At 37.2% G+C, this 22,166-nt stretch overlaps 1 protein-coding gene across 12 annotated transcripts in view; it reads right to left on the bottom strand.

The window, feature by feature from the left end:
• Window positions 1-22,166, bottom strand: part of CADPS2 (calcium dependent secretion activator 2) — a 555,896-nt gene that overhangs the window by 229,726 nt on the left and 304,004 nt on the right. For all 12 annotated transcript variants that reach the window (XM_059933509.1, XM_059933503.1, XM_059933501.1 and 9 more), the window contains one exon: window positions 13,860-13,999. In XM_059933509.1, coding sequence (XP_059789492.1) covers window positions 13,860-13,999 — 140 coding nt within the window. The remainder of the gene's footprint in view (window positions 1-13,859; window positions 14,000-22,166) is intronic.

Below are 22,166 nucleotides of genomic sequence, written 5' to 3'. Positions count from 1 at the left end.
ATATTCGGTAGCAGGATAAACACTTTCTCCTCCTTGCCTAGTAATTTTTCATTTCACTCATTACCCTTCAATCATTAATGCAACTTGTGCTCTGTCTCACAAAGTTCAACTTTTCATTTTACATAACCTATTAAAACCAACTGATTTTGTAGGAATGCAAGTAGTAGGGATAATTTTAATTAAGAAATAATATTTAACACATTTATTCATGATATGACTCTAACAGTCAGAACATTAAATACATAGAGTGGTTGATGGTGGCAGAAAATATCAGTGGTGGAATATGAGACATCAAAAATTGCTGTAGGGACTTCCCTGGTGGTCCAGTGGTAAAGAATCCGCCTTCCACTGCAGGGGACGCGGGTTCCATCCCTGGTCGGGGAACTAAGATCCCACATGCTGCGGGGCAACTAAGCCCGCGTGCCGCAAACTACAGACCCCGCGCCACAACAAGAGAAGAGAAAACCCGTACGCCACAACTAGAGAGAAGCCCGCGTACCACAGCGAAGAGCCCGTGCGCTGCAAAGAGCGCCGTTAACGAAGATCCCGCGTGCTGCAATGAAGATCCCGCGTGCCGCAGCGAAGACCCGATGCAGCCAAATAAATAAATATTAAAATAAATTACTGTAAATTGAATATATTAACATAACAAAGATGCATGCACAAAATTGCTGATACGGCTGGTGGGGTCAGAAAATAAAGAGAAGCACTTTTATTTTTAACTTTTAAATACTTAAGATTCTTTTTCTCTCTCCAGTTCCTTTTTTTTTTTTTTTAATTTATCTATTTTTGGCTGTGTTGAGTCTTCGTTGCTGTGTAGGGGCTTTCTCTAGTTGTGGCGAGCGGGGGCTACTCTTCATTTTGTTGCACGGGCTTCTCATTGCAGTGGCTTCTCTTGTTGCGGAGCACGGGCTCTAGACACAAAGACTTCAGTAGCTGTGGCACGTGGCCTTCAGCAGTCGTGGCTCGTGGGCTCTAGAGCGCAGGCCCAGTAGTTATGGCGCACGGGCTTAGTTGCTCCGTGGCATGTGGGATCTTCCCGGACCAGGGCTCTAACCCGTGTCCCCTGCATTGGCAGGCGGATTCTTAACCACTGCACCACCATGGAAGCCCCTCCTTTATTTTTTAAAAAAATTTTATTGAAGTATGGTTGATTTACAATGCTGTGTTTATACCTAAGATTTTTTTTTAAAGTTGTTATTATGAGGTGACTTCTATGTTGATTCTCTTATAATTCCAGTTTTTTATATTAAATATATATTATTACTGTAATAGGAAAATCTCAGTCACAGGAATTATTTTTTTTTATATAATACTATATCATAAAATTAAAACACGGCATTCACATGTGTGAAACTTCTGAAAATTGTAAAGCCCTATAAAATTTAAAGAATCTTCCATTAGGAACAAACATGGCACTTATTTGTAAATCATAGTTTGAATTAGTTATTGTTTACGGAGAACAGCTAAAATGTACTGAACATTTATGTGCCAAGCACTTTAGTGATACTAACTCATTTAACCCTCTCAGCAACCCTGTGAAACAGGTGATTACTATTCCACTTTACAAGTGAAGAACTGAGGTACAAGGCGGTTAAGAAATTTACACCAGGAGTGCACAGTGATGGGGCTACAGCCCGGTTGTACACTCCAGCCACTGCAACAAAGCTGCACTGCTATGGTATTACGTTGTCCTTTAGTAGTTTTCATTATGCCTTAAAACATTTCATCAATTATTCACATCTTTCACTACAAACACACCTAACACTATCACTCTCTCAGATATACTTAGTCAATCTGATGGTTAAACCTTTCTATAAATGTATTCATTTTATCCAAATGGACATGAGTGATTTCCAGCAGTTCCCTCAAAACCAGGGGCATGGAGATGAAGTGATGAGGGTTAGCTGAGTTTCTGCTCAAGAGGAAGTTAGATTAACAAACTACCTTTCTTGGTACATCTGTACTAGTGTGAGCAAATGTGTAACCTAGTATCAGACTGGCAGGGTTTGTTAATTAAAAAGTGGAAATAATAGGGTTGTGTTAGGAAAAGCATGTTCAGTGTATACAAACCGATCGATTTAGTTGAAGCTGGGGGTTTGTGTTGGGTATGGAAAGGAGAAAAAGTTGTAAAGACCAGATGGGGACAGGTTTTTGAAGAATTTGAATGCTAGGCTAAAAATGTAAATCTAATCCTACAGGCAATGGGGAGGCACTAGAAGATTTTTTAGTAGAGATATTAAATAGTATTCCTAAATTCCTGACTGCGTTGGAAAACAGGTGAAACAGGAAAATCAGTACAAAAGTCACTGAACAGTTTTTTGGGTTTTGTTGTTGTTGTTGCTGTTAGAATAGAGATTGAATTGGGGTTGGCAGAATGAATGGATTTATCTGTGGGAAAGACTATAGAGAGAGAGGTATTAACTACAATGGGTGAAGAGGAAGTGGTTAAAGACAAATGTAAAGATCAATTTATTTTTAGTTTTTTAAGGAAACTGGCAGAAAGGATAAGGCTCCCAATTTCACAAAGCTGGAAAGAGCTGATATTCAAATTTTCTCTGACTTTTGTTCTATTGCTATGCCCTTCTAATCTACTGTCAAAAGAAATTTAAAAATATTTTTTTCATAAGTTCTGATGTATGAAATAAACAAAAACACTAAAAGATACTCATAGTTTTATAAAGGCAATAAACATTCCTTTTTTAAAATTATGCAAGTAAGATGTGCTTTTCCTCTGATTTAATACTAGCGTACTATCCCTTAAGGATATAAACGATTCCAGGATGAATGATTAGAAATGTTAATACTTGCAAAACCCTTTGCTCTCCATTCATGTCATCAACACTGGTACTAATGAACATTTAAATTGTGGTGATGATTCTTTTTATAATCAGAACACACGTCTATCTGACTAAAACAAGTTCATTTGCTATCTTCCCCATGATCATGGACTTACAATGATTTTCAGGCATTTCAAACACAGTCTCGATGGGGAACTGTGGCTGTGATGTTAGCTCCTGTCACCAATACCCAATCGTGCTAAACTCCAGCTCTGATCATAAAGAGAAGATTAGGAAATCTTCCTTATGATCATGTGTTATTTACAGAAAGAATTACAGAATTAAGTACACTACTAGACACGTTGGGACTACTTCTGAAGAGATCCTTTTTAATCAATTCTGTATTTCCAGACACTACCCTATCCATCACTACTTCCCACCAACAACTCATTTTTGTCCCTTTGGACCTCTCTTGTATGCCCCTAAGCTATTTTACTCCTCCTTTTGTTTGGGGCTTCCAAATGAGGCCCGCTTTGCTGCAACATACGTTGGTCAAATTCTTTTAGTGCTGTTGCCCTTCACTGATGCCATGCTTCATTCTTTCTAATTTATGTAATCTTCAGGTGCCTACATTTCTTGATGATTTGGGCCATGTTTGGACCCTTTGAAATCTCTACAAATCTTGGTAGAAATCAGCCCATTCTTTTGCTTGTCCCCTCGACTCCTCTCCCATGTAATGTATCCAAGACCCTTCCTATCTGACTGATGACCAAAGTGCTGGCTCCTTTTTGGTTTCTCTTCATTCTTCTTTGGCAGTTGTCGGGAATAATATTTTCATGAAGTATTTTTGAGCTTATGTAAATGGAGTAAAAGTGTTCACCAAACAGAATTGACAGAACAACTTCTCTAATAAATGGGACTACTTCAAATCAGGAGGTGCTGTAGGAGAAAGAAAGCGAATAACTTATTGATTCCACAAAGATAGTATGAACAAAGCTCAAGCCTAGTTCTTTTCTGCCCTTAATAAGTATGAGTTACGTGATACGCCATTCTTATATACGAACCCTGAGGTATAATGCTACCCACACAAAATGCTGCTAAAGCCTCCTCCTACATTCCAACCACATATCACAGGAACAGTCTAAATATAAATGTTTGCAGATAATAGATATTAGAAATTTACTTCCTCCATCATAGTTTAGACAAAAAGCCATTTAAAAAAAAAGCATCGCTATAGAGAATAACAAAGTTTTTAGACAAGAATACATTTTTTTTTCATAATACAACCTTTAGATTTCATATAGAAATCTGTGGACTAATGAAGTTTCCTGCACTTCTTCGGGGACAATAATGTTTTGAAGCACACTCCAATAAACTTATATTACAGTGGTACCAATCAGACAGCATTATAACTTGAAGTTTATAACCAATATATCCAAACAACCAATCCAAAACTTTGAATATAAAAGATTTGTGAAATTAAGTTCTGCATTCTCCTCTTTCCTTGGAAAAGAAAACATTCATTCATTCAACAAATGTTTATTTAGCTTCTGATAAGTGGTAGGCAATTTTCTAAAAACTGGGTTTAAAAATAGCAGTGAATAAGGCAAGGTACTTATCTTAAAGAAATTAGATTTGGTTGGGGAGCTAGTTAACAGCAAATCACCCAAATGGAGATAACATTCTAGATGGTGAGACAGTCTATAAGCAATAGTCACTACCTATAATATCAGGTAATAAGGGTTTAAGGAATGAAGCAGGTTAAGAGAGCTGGCAGCAAGGAAAGAAGAGCGCTGTTCTATACAGGGTGGTCAAGATGAGCCTCACTGCAGAGATGGTATCTGATCTGAAAACTGGCAGAAGTGAGGCGGGGGTGGATGGGGAGTAAGAGTATTCTGTAATAACATCAGCAACTGCTACAGCCCTCTACCAGGAGCCAGCTAAGAATGCCCACGATGCAGCTTTAGAACTCTAATCTCAAAGACACCAATCACTCCCAGTGATTATTTTCATAAAATATCAGCATATATAATTGACTTCTCAATTACCTGAATGTCTTGGGTACTATGCTAACTTCAAAATAAAAGTCTTTTACTCAATAAGTATTGCATAAGCTATTCAGGCTTACCAATGCCTCCTTAAACAAAGCACATATACAACAATAATTTAAAAAAACAAAAAAAAAATACCTGAGATGGAATTAAAACTAACTTATTTGATATATACAAATTGAGATCAACAACTTATTGAAAAGAGAACAAATTTTAATACCACAAATAGCAAGATCTGATAGACTGTTTAGACCTATGTAGGTCAAGTAATACTTGTCTAATGATTTAAGAAAATTAAAACTAGCAATTGCACTAAACATACAAAAGGCACCACACTAGTTATTTAAAATAACACACTTTGAGAGCACATGCCATTTTTAAAAGAAGTTAGACTGCACTGGACTAAAATAAAGAGAGAAATTCTATCAGATTCTTCTCACTTGCTATTGGAGAAATGATCTCCAGGTGTTCTTTCTTAGAACTTGAGCTTATTTCTTAGATAAATCATTCAAGTCAGTTGCTCAGACACAGTTGTAAGCTCTTAGGCAATACAGTTGACCCTTGAACAACGTGGAGATTGGGGTGCTGAACCTCCACTCAGTCCAAAATCCTCCTATAACTTTGGCTCTCCGTATACACGGCTCCTCTGCATCCTTGGATTCAACCAACCGCTGATGGTGTAGTACTGCAGTATTTACTACTGAAAAACATCCCAGTATAAGTGGCCATGTACAGTTCAAATCCGTGTTGTTCAAGAATCAACTGTATTTTCCTTTTTCTTCCTTTGGACATAGAGTAGACAAAATAAAGTGAGCAGCCAAACACACACACACAAAGAGAAACAAACCACCACCACCACCTACAGCCATAACAGCTGTCAAATAAAAATGTAAATTAAAGCCTAACAATTAAGCAGAAGGCCCTAATGGGGGATATAACTTTTATACTCTCAAGGAATCAGTGAGGATTTGTGCACTGCTATTTTCCCATCTGCCTTTGAGCATTTTCTTCCAAATAAAGTCAAATGATGTGATTAAAACTAGAAGAAGGTTGTATTATAGTTTAAGGAATTATAATTTTTTTAAATGTTTATTTTAATGATTGTTACTAGTTAACTGAGAATTTACTATGGAACAGGCACTGTGTTACATGCTTTATCAGTATATCTCATTTCATGCTCAGGACAATCCAACTTCATGGTGGAGAGAAGTGAGGCTATGAGAAGTTAAGACCTGAACAAGTTTGCATAAAAAATGACAGGACTAGAATTTGAACCCAGGTCTTAACTTCAAAGTCTGTGTTCTGTGTCACTCTGCACGTTGCTTCCTGTCTATGGAAATGTCCTCAACGAGAATAATGTGGATTGAAAATCACTTAACTGTTTCCACCTTGCCCAGGAATAGAAACACTTCCATCTTTCTTTCCTTAAGGGAATCCTAATTTTAGACTTAAAGAATTAAAAGATTTCAGAGCGGGAAGAAACTTAAAGATCATTTAATGAGTTCAATATGTTGTTTAAAGATGAAGAAACCAAGGAGGCACGCGACTGTGGACCCAGTGCTACCTGAAAGCAGAGCTGGCTGGAGCCCAGATCTCCCAGTCCAGGCCCCCTGCTGCCCAGCTGCAGCCCTCCTGAGTGCTTGAGAGGAGTAGAGCAGGGGGTCAGAAGCGGGGGGTGACATGGAAATCATGTCTTATTTCTTAAAGTGTTTTGGTCTGCTTCATATTTTAAATATTTAATATTTTTCCTTCTTTTACTAGGATCTCATCTCACAGATGTGCCTGCCTTAGGGTTTTATTAATAGCTAAATATATTATTACTGTGAGCTAGCCAGCCACTCCTGTAAGCACATTATACACATTAAAACATTGCTCCTCCAGACAATTCTATGAGGTAGGTTCTACCAACATTTTAATTTTGCAGATGAGGAAACTGAGGCAAAGTTATGAAAGTTTTATAACTTGCCAAAGATCTCCTAGCTACTAAGGGATGGAGCCAGAATTTGAAGGCAAGCAGTCTGGCTCCAGAGTTTACACTCCTAAACGACACTGTCCCCTTAAATATTGGAAGGGCAGGACACCTCCCAGGCTCTCCTGAAGGCATCCTCTCAAATGTCTCCCTAACAATCAGATTTCTGATAAAACAAATTTAACTGTTTTTAGTGAAAAGGAAACCTATTTCCTTTTTTTTTTCAGTTCAATAAACTGCATTCTTTCATCATAAAAGAAGTATAATGACATCACAGAAAATTTGGAAAACAAAAACAATTTCACCCATAGTTGTATTCTATTTAGTATGTCTAGTATATATCCTTTCTGAATTTTCATATGTGTTTGTTTAACACCATCAGAGTATAAACAATTCTATATTGTGTATTTTTCAAATTAATCTTATACAACAGAAACCTGATGTTTCTAGTCGGTTATGATACTTCCTTTCCTTGCCTTGAGAGGATTCAAATAAACCCCCAAATCTGCCATATCCCTCCATGTTGCCCTTGCTTTTACCACTTCTATTCTTTCTGAACTCTTACACCCTCTCTCTGATGACATACTATGGAATGAGTAAAATATGCACCTGGCGAGGTCAGGGAGGAAATGATTCACTGAGTTATAATTTTCCAGGGGTCTAAGGAGCCATTCAAATTTTCTAGCCCACTGTCTCCTGCAGTAATTGATGAAACTGAGGCCAAAACAGATGCAGTGACTTACCCAAAGTCAGCGACAGAACTGGGGCCAAAATACAAGCGTCTTGGCTCTTAAACTAGTGCTTACTCTTCAAACTATTATAGTACTGTCCTCCATCTATGCCACAATTCAGCTACAAGTATCAGAGACATGAACTAAAGATAAATATCTTCAAATAATGTCCAAATTTATCTTGACCTTCCACAATGCTCAGGCCTTTAACCAGCCCAAGATTTTTGCTTTATTAACACAGTCAGTGTTACTATTTCCAAACTTCTGGATATGCACAAATGAATAAAAAGTACCACTGTGTCAAGTGTATAGTACAAAAATTTTACGGCAAGGCATCAATTAAGAAGAGGAAACCATTCCATTATAATTATGTGCATTAACTGTTCATAAAATTTTGTAGTATTCCTAAATAGTTTTCACGATACTTTTTTTGAAAAGTGCTCCAAATTAATTAAGATAACCAAAGAATATGGTCTGTGGTTTCTGAAAGAAAATAAAGAAAAAAGGAACTCATCTGCCACCCTTAATTATCTGACCTAAAGTACCTTTGTTTAAGACGCCCAAATGTGATACTGAAGGGTGTCTAAAAGCAAGAGAATAGTTATTTGATGCATAAAAAGTAGAAGAAAATAACATATGTTAAGATGTTAGCCTCCTAGAGAAAAATCCTGTGTTGAACAGAAAGCCACAGTTTGAGCTTAAAGTTACAGACAAACTAATCTGTCACAGGAGAAATCAGAGAAGTTTTGCAAAGAAGTATAACAAGTTAAAACATTTAGTTTAATAATTACTAAAGCTATGTTTGAAAATGTTTCTAACATTATAATATAATTTATTAATCACTAGTTAATTAAAATGAAAACCATAACTCTTAATGATTTATATTAGTATATATAAAATGACATGAGTATTAAGGTATTTGGAAAATTTTTATCATTCTACAATGACTAAATCAATGTTTATAAAGTACCACAGACAGACTTCTCTCCTGAAAACTGTATTCAGAAAAAGAATCAATCATTTATTAAGAAACTAGCAAACACTTTGTCAGAAGTTTTGGCAAGGCTACAAGGAGTGGGATTTCTATGAAACTGGGGTAAGTCAGAATGAGGTAATAAATTGGGAATGCAGAGATGTCAAAACATGGTTATTTTAGATAAGGACATGCAGAAAAGTCATGCTAAAAGGTCGATTTAAAATGAGGAATCAATTTTCCTTGGGAAAAAAAACAGACTTGTTTTTTTTTTTTTTTGGCAGGTCCAGACCCTCTAAGTAAGTGCCACTTTGACAAAAATAAGATTTTCCTCCTTTTGGTCTTCAGACTGTCCCCTAAACTACTTGAAGATAATAAACCCTAAGTCATAAACAAAATAATGCAACTTTATTAGAGTGCAGTCATTTCACTTTAGGAGCAAATGCCACACTTGAACATGAAGAGAATGACTGACAGTTTCCGCAGGCATCACACAGCAGACAGCAGACCCTGGATGCCTGGCCGGTCCTCTCTACAGGGAAGCGCACGAAACTAATAATGCAGCCAGCTTGGGGCTTATCCTGTTCTTCCTGCTGGAAGCTCACATGCTGTCTTGCCCCTGCAGCAAGCAACGGGCACAGGGCCTTTTCTACCTTTATGATGTAAATTAAGGAGTTTTATATATGATACTCTCAAAGTATTTCAAAACATCTATTCATTCAATAAATGTTCAAGGGGGCTTCCCTGGTGGCGCGGTGGTTGAGAGTCTGCCTGCCAATGCAGGGAACACGGGTTCGAGCCCTGGTCTGGGAGGATCCCACGTGCCGCGGAGCAACTGGGCCCGTGAGCCACAACTACTGAGCCTGCGCGTCTGGAGCCTGTGCTCCGCAACAGGAGAGGCTGCGACAGTGAGAGGCCCGCGCACCGCGATGAAGAGTGGCCCCCGCTTGCTGCAACTAGGGAGAGCTCTCGCACAGAAACGAAGACCCAACACAGCCAAAAAAAATAAATAAATAAATAAATAAACTCCAAAAAAAAAAATTGGGAGGCTGCAAGAGGCCAAAGTGAGAGCAGCCCTGTTTTCAAAAAAAAAAAAAAAAAAAAAAAAAAAAAAATAAATGTTCAAACTGCCAAGCATGACTTTACACACAGAGAATTACGAGATTTATATGGTAGTGATTTGGCTAAAATTTTATCTTACTGATTTTAACTGTGAAATAATTCTTCTATAGTTATATACTCATGAAGTTTTCTTTTTCTTTCTTTCTTTTAACTATAAAAGTAATCAGCTTCATGCAGACTAGGTAGATCCCGGTCACAACGCTTCTACATATTTGTGACAATTGAATTTTCTTCTTTCTCCTTTTCAGTTGTAGATTTGTCATAATAGTCATTTGCTTTATTAGCCCCATTTTATTTTGCCTTTCTTTTGGCTGAGAAAATAACATTTGAATTAGGAAAACATGATTTAATAAAATCGACGATAGTAGTTCTGAGATTTAAGTTAATACTGCCTCTCAGCCACTAGGCTATGCTAAAGGATAGTCCATTTGTTCACGAACACTTCTGTCTTCCAGTCACCCAGAAAAGAAGGAAAATAAATTCTAAAGCTGAATGTGAATTATTTAACCACTCAAAACCTAGCTGGAAATTCATTTAACAGATTTATATAAGAGTTTATGTAATTAGTTTATATGACATACCCCCAAAGAACAAATGAACCCAAATTTTTACTAGCTAGATGCCACACAGTAATGTTTAGTTTGGCTTTGAATGAATGAGTCGTCATTATGCTTATGTTATCCAAATTAAATATCTATTTTCATTTGCATGTAGTCAGTCCTATTAAAAATCTATAACGTATAGTCATGGACTGATTAATTACCAGAAGTATGAGCTTTAGATTGGTTATATTTTTCCTTCTGGTTCAAAAAAAGGTCATTTTAAAATGCAACAATTGAGGTTCAAACACCATTTACTTCATTTATTTTAGGTATTTTTTTACATTAAATTATACCCTATCCCCTATAAATCGCTCTAAACCTTTAAGGTTCTTCAACTTAGGAATGCATGTTACTGTCATTACTTTTTCCTTAAAACTCTAAGGAGCACACTATTATCAATTTCGTCTTTATTTATATTAATATCTATCCTTGTTTACACATGGCGGGAGGTACTAGGGGTTCAAACAGGTCTAAGAAACTTACGGTGTAATCAGGAACACACAAAAATACAGATAACATTAATAAAAATATTTACTTAGAGATAATATAGGGGCCATATACACATAATAAATGAATAAAGGAGAATACATGTTAAAATAGTTCACATAAGAGAGATATACTTGTTGCCCACATTATTAAAACAGAGAATAGGTTTTTTTTATGACTAAAGTCCCGAAGGATTTCTAGCTCTGAAAAGTGCTCTGAGGACAAAAATCCATAACCCTCCAATTTATTGTTTAATCCATTTGACAACTCTACCCATAAAAGGAGTTTGCCATATTTTAAAGGTAAATTAATTTTTTAACTGTCTCTTTTTCAATTATTCATTATTCATCTGTTAATCATTCATTATAGGATGAATTATTAACAAAATATAATCCAGCCTGAAAGCAAAATGCTATTAATCTACTAATTCCATTATATCACTGCTTTGGCATATGACAGAGCACTTGGAAGAAAAAGGTTAGTTGACCTTCTCTTCTTAAACGTAATTAAGTTCAGTAAAATCCATCTATGAAGCACCACAGAAAATGATGTATAAGGTTAGGATAGTCATGTGTGTGTCAAGTCATGTTTTCCCATATACATCTAAACACAGGGGTGATATTCAAAATATTTAAAACTGTTACCACACAGGCACTGAGAAACCTAGACAGGTGCTTGTGGTCCCTGCCCAAAGTGATAAATTGCTATTATAGCAATGTTGAAATTCTGGTTGATCATTATTATTACACTCAGTAATGGTCTTACATAGCTTTTTCTGAATAACTATTAGGAAATATGATATTCTTAATTATGCTCCATAACACACCAACCAGCAGAACAACATCACAGGTATTTTCAACTCTAGAATTTCTTCCTTTTACATACCATAAACTGCAGTTACCCAAATGTCTGGCAATGCCTGCTAGTATTTTCATAAAGGCAGGTCACGATAGTTCTTGAGCTTTACAGATTAAATTCAGAGACTATGATATATTCTCTTTAGTCATCTCCTTCACCCATAGTCTTGGGCAGAAGTCAACTCCAGAACCATTCTGGGGGTCCTAATTTAGTCAAAGGTCTCCGAGATGAGATACAAACCAATTCTCCTTCGTTGTAAAGGAGTGATTAAAAAAAGCAAAAAAAAAAAATCAAGTCTTAGAAAGCAGCTGGATTGTACCACTTGCCCTGGAGCATTTTAGAGCAAGAAAATGCCAAGGATTAGAGCAGAGCTTTCTTTCCACGGGAGCTGAAGGTTTCAGAACTTGCTATGTGCCCAACTCCATATTCAATCCCGGTTCTTGGGTCAATCTGAAGGCTCTAAGGGTATTCATCACAGCGCTGCCCACGTGCAAATCAGGGGCCATCTTGGCATTACAGTGCATAGGTTCCCATTTCTTGCTGTGCTATTCATCAAGAGACTGAGTTCAAAAGAGTGGGGAAATAACTACAATGTTTGGAACATAACGTGTTCCTTTTTATCTCCCTGTAGTTTCTACTAGTCTCTAAGCACTTTAGAGCAGTAGTACTCTCTCTAGTCTTAAAGCACTCTCCAGCTATACCAAAATCGTCATGGTTGGCTAACAGTCCTTCCAGATCTCCTGCCTATGTGTACGCCGTGCCATGTGGCTGGTGGCTGGACTGCCCTTCCTCCCCACTGCCCACCTGCTGGATTCATCCCTCAAGCTTCATCTCAAAAGTCAGTTGTCTTGTGAGACTTTCTTTGACTCCAGCTAGAATCAGGTGTTATTTCCACCCGTTCCCATTCCTCTCTTGTAGCGCTTATCACCCTGTATTATCATTATTTGTATACAAGCCTGAATCCCCGGCTAGCCAGTTCCTTCAGGCCTGGGATGGTATCTCACTGAGGCTTGCTCTGGTTGGCACAGAGGAAGTGCTCAATCCATGTCTGCTGCATAAGTCAACAGTGAGGAGGTAGATGGAGGGGGGAAGAAAGAACTCTAAGTACTAAATCCCGGGAACTCGATCTGCATCATGAGTCACAGTTAGACTCTGCATTATTACATTAAAGATGTCATACTGTGGGATACCTACATTATTGTTCCCTTTCTAAGAGCCCACCCGCTGAGGTCTTCTTCCCCCGAGTGAGACTAGTTCTGACACTGCATACACACTGCCCACCCAAACCAAGGAAGCAATGTGGTCCTCAGAGTCACATCCCAGCTGTAGGAGATACATCTGGGCTGCCTCCTGTTCAGAGCCTAACTTTGTTTTCCCTAACAGTCATCTAGAGAATCCTTATCTTGTGGACTTACCGGTTAACTCTGCCACAGTGCTAGTGACTCAGCTCCAAAGCCAGCAGAGACGCCCCTCTGTACAGGAATGTGCACAGACTGTTAGATTTGCTGCTAAACTTGGGATGAGACACTTTAGCAACTGCTTCTCTCCTTAGTAGGAAAAGTCTTCACATTCTTTCCTAGTGGCTAACATCCCTATGCTAGAATTTGGCTGTAGCAAGTCCTAAGGTATTAATCTGAGAAAGACCTGGGTTTTAAAAAACTCACTGAATTGGATTCAAGCGTTCAGACCTGTTTCCTCATCAGCTACAAGGGAGAAAGAATCTTGGAGATGGAAGTTGACTCCGACCCACAGCAATCCCCAGGGGCCAGTCCCTGAAATTCTGGTTATCCACCAACATCAGTTTCCTCCGGTATTGATCTAGTTTCTCACTCACATATTGGAATGAACACTCACGCCCCTCCCGTCAAAACTTGTACAGCCTCCTGGGTTATATCTGAACCACCATTAAACTTTAATGTAGTCTATGTAGGTTTAACTATTTCTGGGGATCTGAATTCTAGGCTTGTTTCAACTATTACTGTACTTTGAAATATATCTTACACGTTATCTCCATACATCACTGTTCTTTATCAATATAAGTGATGTGCAATACCAACACAATCAAGTACCAATAGTGTGTTAGCATGCAATCAGTTATATTAACTAAATACCCATGTATTCAGCTATAAAGATGTCTACAGATTTAAAAAATTAAGTTAACCTATTAATGTAATTTGGCAGGAAAAACTCCATGTGAATGTCTGATATATTGGCTCTCAGTAAAATGACAAAAGTGATACAGTGAAATCCAATAATTCAGGAGAAAAACATCTTCAAGTACACTCACCCACTATGTTTCATATGTGGTGGTTTATCCATTCGCACTGCCAATTTGATTTTTAAGTCAGAGTCCTGGCTATTTTTTGGAACGATCATTCGGTGCAACTCAGCTGACTTGGAGCTATTAGAAGTTGGGTATAATATCACCTGTAAGGGACAAAAATAACACATTTAGGTGCATAATACAGAATGTCTAAGGAGTAGAACTGAAATCTTTTCTATACATTTTCCTGTTTGAAAAGGTGGTGTCATGCCCAAATGTGTCTAATAAACCATTTCACTCCCACCACAGCAGATGGGTTTTCAATACAGACTGGTTTATTTATTTATTTTTTGACAAATATGTGTTTTCATATGATCACATAACGAGTTTTCTTCCTGTGTCACTTCATAATGAATTAATAACACGGTGGCTACAGTTGAATTGACAGTTGAAAAATACTTAATAGACACCTATAATTTCAAGATCACTCTAAACTCCTCAGAGCAAAGAAGTTCAGAAAGAAATATTCTTTGAAATTACAAATAGCATGCTCAAAAAGCAAAACCAATTATTTGAAGCAGCAAAATTATACCTCATGTTTTAATATTTTCATTGCAAAGCAGTGTTAAAGGAAATCAACTCAATTAGAGATGGAAAAGACTGATCGTCGCACATTTTCTGCTCTAGATCAATATCAGAGAAGGATTTTTTTCCTGACTACATGTTTCCAAAACTATAAAGATGATATTATGATGACTGAAATAAAGTAATTATTTTTAATAAAACTGCTAAATTATCAAGTCGTTATTTCACAATCTCACATTCCACAGAGCCAACCCAGGAAAGAAAAGCTTACTCTTCAGATGTTACGTACCATGTAGATTTAAAAAAAAAAAGTATTTTCCCCTTTTAGTCAGTCATGACACTACTTAGACACAGCCTATATTCAAGCCTTAATGAATATTTTTAAATGGGAGCACTATATTCTGAAGGATAAAATGAAGATATGAAATGCAGTACATCATATTTTAAGCCATTTCTTATTTTAAAGCAACGTGAAAAGTAAAAAAGTTTTAAGTTTCTAAGAAAATGAAAGAACTATAAACATGCTCAGGTATGATTAAACGTTTTCAAAGCACATCATGGCAACTGAATTTGACATGCTCCGTCAAAAAAAAAAAAATCTTCATTTCCATGTATAAGTGAAAATATGCACGAAGAAATCTTCAGGCAAGGCTCTTTCTCTCTCTAGGAAAAACAACATAGTCATAGGCTCAACTTCCAAGTTGTTAAATATATCTACTATTTAGAGACTTTTCTCAAACCTATCCATAGCCAGGTTCAGTCCAGCATATCTACACACTTAAGCATATAAAGGCTCAGCCAAGAGCAGATTAAACGGCATTTGTGATATTTTCAAAAATTATGATCAGATTCTAGAAAGTTCTTTTTGACTGCGGAAATAGCCAATGGAATATTTTACAGATTCTTTCTTAAACAATAGTAAAGGAAAATAAGTTAGTAATTTCTGGCTCAAACCAGCAGACAAAGGTATATCATTTTCAACTCAGAAGGTGATTCCACAAGAAGAGTCAAAGACTAAGACAGAGCTATACATCCTCTGTAGCTCTTACTGCTATTTCCCAGCAAGTCTGAAATGCTTTTTCTATTTCTCCCTACCCCATCCTTTTTAAAAAAATTTGGCACGAACCACCTACAGACTTTATTCCTTTTTAATTCTTCTTTCTATGTTCATATGAAAATTGGTATTGTTCCAAACTCTAAATGTCATATACAGTAAGAGAATATTTAAATTAAAACTTTCGACAATTTCTCATTCTCTAAATGCCAATAATGGGTTACTGAAAAAGGTCCCAAAATAACTAATTGCAGTTTATCCCCAATTAAGGATCATCTCAGTACTGAACACCATCATTTCTGCCACATTTTAATTTTCTGATGGGTACCTCTAACTGAAGTCGGTGGAAGGATTTACTGCTTATCTCTGTTCAATTAAACATTTGAGTGCTTACTATGTGGGGACACAGAAAGATGAAAGAATATGGATGACTCCATAAGGAGCTGATAGTTTCTTCTTATCAAAGCTAAAAACTCAGATAATATCTGGTAATATCACTTCTTTCTCTTGCCCTTCTATCCCTAGGGTGTGCAGCAGTTTTCCAATATTGTTAGTCTCTGGCTTTATTCACCATCGTTTGTTTGGCTTCTCTGTTCTATCACATATGTAGCTAACTCCCCGTGCTAAATTTCCTCCATTTGAATGACCTGGAATTTTCTGTTTTTCTGGACAGACTCTAATAAAGGCGTAAACACTGCCACATGTAACAAATGAAGGCCCAGAGATATGAAATCTATTACTTCTAAAAATGGTACTGGTGAAGAAACTCTGTTAAATTGTTACCAGCTTCCCAAATTGTACAAGCAGAAAGTGATCACACCCCTTTCCATGATTCAGCCATGGATGGTAACAGACAAGGAAGAAGCACCCAAATGTGTAGAGCCCAAAGGGCCAGGGAGAATAAAGGACAAAACAATTCTTTTCAGATGCATAATAAGGGTCTAATCAAGAGACCCTGAACACTGTCAGGCAGGGTGCCTTCACAGTGCCTGCCACGCCAGCATCTCACTGTTCTCACCGGACACGTATTGCTCTGTATTTCCCACTTCACCTTTTTTCGAATGGGAAGCTTAATTGTAGCTTTCCTGCCCCCTGCTCCACTGCTATATATTGGACTTGTGCTTGAGCAGGATGGGGAGGGGAGATGGAACAGCAGGCGGTTAGCACAAACCCTAGTTCATTGGGCACCAGGCTTCAAAGAGCCACAGCTGGACCTGATTGAGATGCTGGACTTTGAACTGGAAGTAAGGACAGGATGAAGCTTTGGGTTGTTTCCCTTGAAGTAAATGCATTCTATGGGTAGTTGGAAGGGTAAGAGAATTGTTGTTACCTTGGCTATAGGGATGAGCTATGGCAGATCATCTAACTGTTCACCAGGATTCATGCTTTCCCTAGTATAGAACTGGTGCCAAGAAGCAGCTAGCCAGCCATATTTTCTAGCTCCCCTGGCATCTAAGTAGGGGCATATGAAAGTTGTAGCTAATGGAATATGAAGAAGAGTGGTAAATCGTTTTGGGGAATGATGATTAAGATACAGAAGTGAAGAAGGTATGTCTTCTTCACTCATCTGCTAGCCAAATGGAGAGGACTCCAATGATCTAGAAAATGAGAGAGCCATAAGAGGGAAGAAACCAGAGCCCTGAATCACCACACGGAGGAAATCTACCCATCTATCAGGAACACCCATAATAAACTGTTATACAGGCACTATCGTTTTAAATTACTGAAATGTTGTCATTTGTTACAGCATTTAGTAGTATACCAACTAGTACATGAACACAGGGTTTTGCTGCATAAGACTTGCACAGGTAGTAAGTGCTTGAAGACTTTTCTTTCACAATAAGCAGATAAACAGTTCTACTTCAACAGGACTTAGTTCACGTTCAGAGAGGGATGTATGATGTTGATGGTACAATAATTAGAATACTTAAGAGACATAACTTGCTAAGGATTCTTCTTGTATTTTAGGTTCAAACATAAGTTAAATCATAGCTCTGCACAAAATAGTTAGCTTCTTACAGAATTTAGCAAAGTAGCTTGTTCTTTGCTATTCATTTCTTAACTTTTCTACACGTATTTCTGCTTCTTCTAGTCTTTTAGTTTATTTTGGTCACCAACACTTTAAATGCCTTGTCATTTAGCATAACACAACACATTTTATGATTTATCTTAAATATAAAGCCAATGTATCTTCTTCATAATAAAATGTCAACATTACTTTCCATCTTTGCTAAAGTGTAATGGAAAACACAAAATGTTTTTTTCAGGCTTTGTTTAAAATTCTGTCAGATTTAATACAGAGGAAGAAAAAACTTAAAATGAAGTGTAAAAATACATATGTACATAATATCTAGAGTAATATGGGGTTCAGAAGGATCGTTCTCTTAAAATATACTTGTACAAACTGACACCCTTACATTATTTTTCTTCTATTAATATACATTAATTAAAGCCAAGCCATGTGCATCTGTACATATACTACATTATTTGAACTTTGTGGCCTATGAATTCACGACTTTCTAAATTTCTAAACTGTTTCAAAACTAAAAACCTAAAAACTGGAACAATCTAGAAGAACTGAGAGGGAGCTAGGTAGGCTCTGGGGTGAGGTAAAGAATTCACTGCCTTGTCCCATAAATCTCTCTTAGTCCAGAGGAAGAAAAAAAAAGACCACATGACTGCAGCAATTGCACTATCGTCTTTGAGTAAAATAATAGAGCTACATTTTTGGTATGAATCTAGCTCAAACATAGGTGCAATCAACAATTCTTAAAGGAATCAGGACAGACTTCATAGAGGAATCACTGCTTCATTTTGGAGTCTAAAAGAACACATAAGATTTATAAGATATTATAAGATACAATATACAAGACACAATAAAAAACACAGGGAAGGGACTGATAAAGACATGAGGCCATTGGAACTGACCCACCCTTAGAAAGTAGGCACACAATCCCGATGCTGACATTCTTACCACTACCTTTGCTTCTCAAGCCCTTCCCCAAGGGTGACTGGTCAGCTCTTTGTTCCCAGGGACCTATCCTCAGTCAGTTTCCACTGCTTGCCACCAAAGGAACTTCAACCAATACAAATGTTCATGACATTTTCTGCCATGTCAATTCTCTACCTTATCAAAAGGTAAGGGGAGAGCCCTGTGGAACAGTAACTTTTAAGGGTTAAGAAAAGGAAGAGAACTCTATAATCAAGACCAGAGGCCAAGGAGACAGAAGAAAAACGAGAAGGATGGGATGCACTACATTCAAGGCAGAGAGTATTTCGGGGACTAGGAAGTGGCCGTCAGTGCCAAATGACACTCAAGAGGTCAAGCACGGTAAGGAAGGAAAGGCTACTGTTTGGTTTAACAACAGAGAGGTCACTAGAGATCTCAGCAAGAGAAAGTTTAGGTGAGGCCAGACTATAATGGCTTGAGGGATAAAGTCTGTGAGAGGAATGGGGGAAGACATCACTTAATTCTTAAGTGAACAAGATGGGGCGAGATAAGCAAGATCGTTTTGGCTGGAAGGGAGATTGTGTACAAAGGCGGGGGTGGGGTGGGTGGTAAGGATATGGCCACGTAGACTGAAGAGGGTAAGGAAATGGGAAGGTTGTGCTGATAGGTGAGATCAGAAAGGAAGAATGGGGATAGATTGTAAAAGCATAGGTTTTGCTAAGGAGTTTGTATGTTATCCCATAACGTGTAATCGAAAGATGCTTCTAAACCAGAGAATGACATAATCAAAACGTCATACTCTTGTGTAAAGGATAATCCCTGTCTATCCAGCTCTATACATTCTGGAGAGGAGTCATGTGTAGTCAAGTGTCTTAACATCCAATTAAGAAATGAAATGGCCTTAGAAATACATCTTTAAAACAGAGTAAGAAGGGACTGAAAATGCTTTTAGCTGGAATGTTTCAATTTGTGACTTAAAAAAAAATTTTTTTTTTTTTTTGGTTAACAATCAGATGTCCTTGAGGCATAGGGTATTTTAAGGAAATGTCCAAGGGATCATCACTCCAGATAACTAGAGCTATCTCTATGAGAAACCTTGACTTTTGGGGTTCAGTTGACATTTTTCGATCTTTCTCTTTCAACTGACAAATTTTACAGTTTAGCAAAGATTCATGACAACTATGCCTTGTGAACCTTTTAAGTACCTTCTTGAGAGCTTAGAACCTTGAGAAAGTATGTACAGTGAAAGGAGCAACTGAATTTACTTCATTTCAATAAATTTTTATTTAGCACATGTTAATAACTAGCATGTATTTTCTCCAATGTCAGAGCCCTGTATTTTCACTGTATGGAGAAGACGAACTGGATGACTTTTCTGAGAGAAATCTACAATACATCCTTCTTAGTAACATTTTCCAGTGTTTTAATACACCTGAGGTTTCTTAGCCTAAATTATTTCTCCTTTAATGTCATTGCTTCCTGTCCTACTTGGTTGAAACAAAGAACACCTGCTCACTTTCACCAACACAAGGCTCTCCTGTATACTGAAAGATTAGCATTAAGTCTTCTGTGAACCTTATTGTCTGTAGGCTAAATCCAGTTCCCTTTATTTTCAAAGCTGGAAAGAATCCTAGAATTTACAATACAGAACTGATCAAACTCCCAACCCCTTAAAAATGTGCCGATGGCCTGACAGAAAATTACACATTTCCTTCCTTCTGTATAGTACTTTTTTTTGTTTTTTTAAATAAGAAAAGCCTTTAAAAAAATGAGTAAAAGAAGAAAAAGGAAAGTATTATCTGATATCTATATATTTTTTCTTGGCATTAGCTTGTTAAAAAAAATAGAGGTAATAAGCTTTGTTATTTGCATGATGGGGGATGGAGAGAGCATGAAAAACAAACATCAAGGTGTATAAATTCTTCCTAAATCTTTTCTTGCATCACTACTTAATAATGAACCACGGTATGAAGGGGCTCATGGAATGCATTTAGCAGAGTATGCTCCTTGAGGGCAAGGGCTCATAGTGATACTTAGAGTAATTCACCTGTGGCTGCTACTGTAATTTAAGCCAGTATCTAATTAAGCCATTCTTTTGTTTTTGAAATTGAAGTATAGTTGATTTACAATATTGTGTTAGGTTCAGATGTACAGCATAGTGATTCAGTATTTTTGCAGATTATATTCTATTATAGGTTATTATAAGATAATGGCTATAATTCCCTGTGCTATACAGTATATCCTTGTTGCTTATCTATTTTATATATAATAGTTGTATCTTAATCCCATACCCGTAATTTGTCCCTCCCTCCTCCCCTCTCCCCTTTGGCAAACACTGGTTTGTTTTCTACATCTGTAAGCCAGTTTCTGTTTTGCATATACATTAATTTGCATTATTCTTTTAGATTCCACATACAAGTGATATCATATAGTATTTTTCTTTTTCTGTCTGACTTATTTCACTAAGCATAATATGGTCTAGGTCCATACATGTTGCTTCACATCCTAAACTAGACACTTACCAAGTGTTTGTTGGATAGATGGGTGGATGCTTAGAGAAATTAGAAATAAAAATGCAAACCGAAAATTGATAACTTCATTGAGGTGAAAAGAGAAAAAGGCTTGCCAACTAAAGTACCGCCAAAACTTGCTAACAGAAAATGACAGTAGCAAAGGCCAGAATTGGTACGCCATTTACTTGCCAGTCTCTAAAAATTTCTGAAACTCTCATCTTTCCACTTCTGGACTGTAACGGGTGGAATAATTAGTCTCCCAAAAATGCCAAGTCCGAATCCCCAGAACCTGTGACTATGTTACTTACCTGGCAAAGGGGAACTAAGGTAGCTGATGGAATTAAGGTCACTAATTAGTGGGCCTTAAGAAAGGGAGATTATCCAGGTGGGCCCAGTGCAATCACAAGGGTTCTCGGAGGTGGAAGAGGAAGGCAGAGGAGTGACGAAGCAAAGTGATGTGAGAAACACTGGACCAGCCATTGCTGGCTTTGGAAATGGAAGAGGACCATGCATGAGCCAAACACAGGCAGCCTCCAGAAGCTGGAAAAGGTAAAAAAAAACAACCTGCATTCTCCCTTTTAGGTCTTCTGGAAAGGAACACAACCCTGCCAACACCTTAATTTGAGCCCACCAAGATTCGCTGTGGACTTCTGACCGGCACAACTGTAAGATAATAACTTTGTGTTGTTTTGAGCCACTAAGTTTTCGGTAATTTGTTAAAGTTGCAATAGGAAACCAATACACAGCCAATAAAAGCTGCGATTTGATTACAAAAACACTAAATTTACCTTTTAAAAAATTTCTTCTGCTACCTGTGTGATTCAAAGATTTTTACAGACAGATTTCTATCATTATCTCTGATTACTTTAAGATGTTTTTGGGTGTGATTATTTCTGTCACTTTCCTGAGGTATTCTGCTTGTATGAAATCTTTTGAAAAAACTCTCTCACCTAGTGTTAGTTAACTTAAAGTTTTCATTTTCCTTACCATAAAACAAAAGAAAAAATTGAAAAGGATTCATAATGAGACAGATTATTTTGGTTACTAGAATGAAGACCATCATGCATATATTTCTAACAAATTTCAAGTTCCATATACCCAAATGATCAAGGATTACATCTTCTATTTCAGTCTTCAAGAAAGACTTTGAAAGACATAGTCAAATTTGTCAAGATATTTTTCATGGCTCAATTAAAGATACTGGCCTTTACTAATCTTCATATATCACT

The sequence above is a fragment of the Balaenoptera ricei genome, chromosome 9 (assembly GCF_028023285.1).
Source record: "Balaenoptera ricei isolate mBalRic1 chromosome 9, mBalRic1.hap2, whole genome shotgun sequence".
In the NCBI taxonomy this organism is placed as follows: Eukaryota; Metazoa; Chordata; class Mammalia; order Artiodactyla; family Balaenopteridae; genus Balaenoptera; species Balaenoptera ricei.
This window is presented reverse-complemented; position numbering and strand designations above follow the sequence as displayed.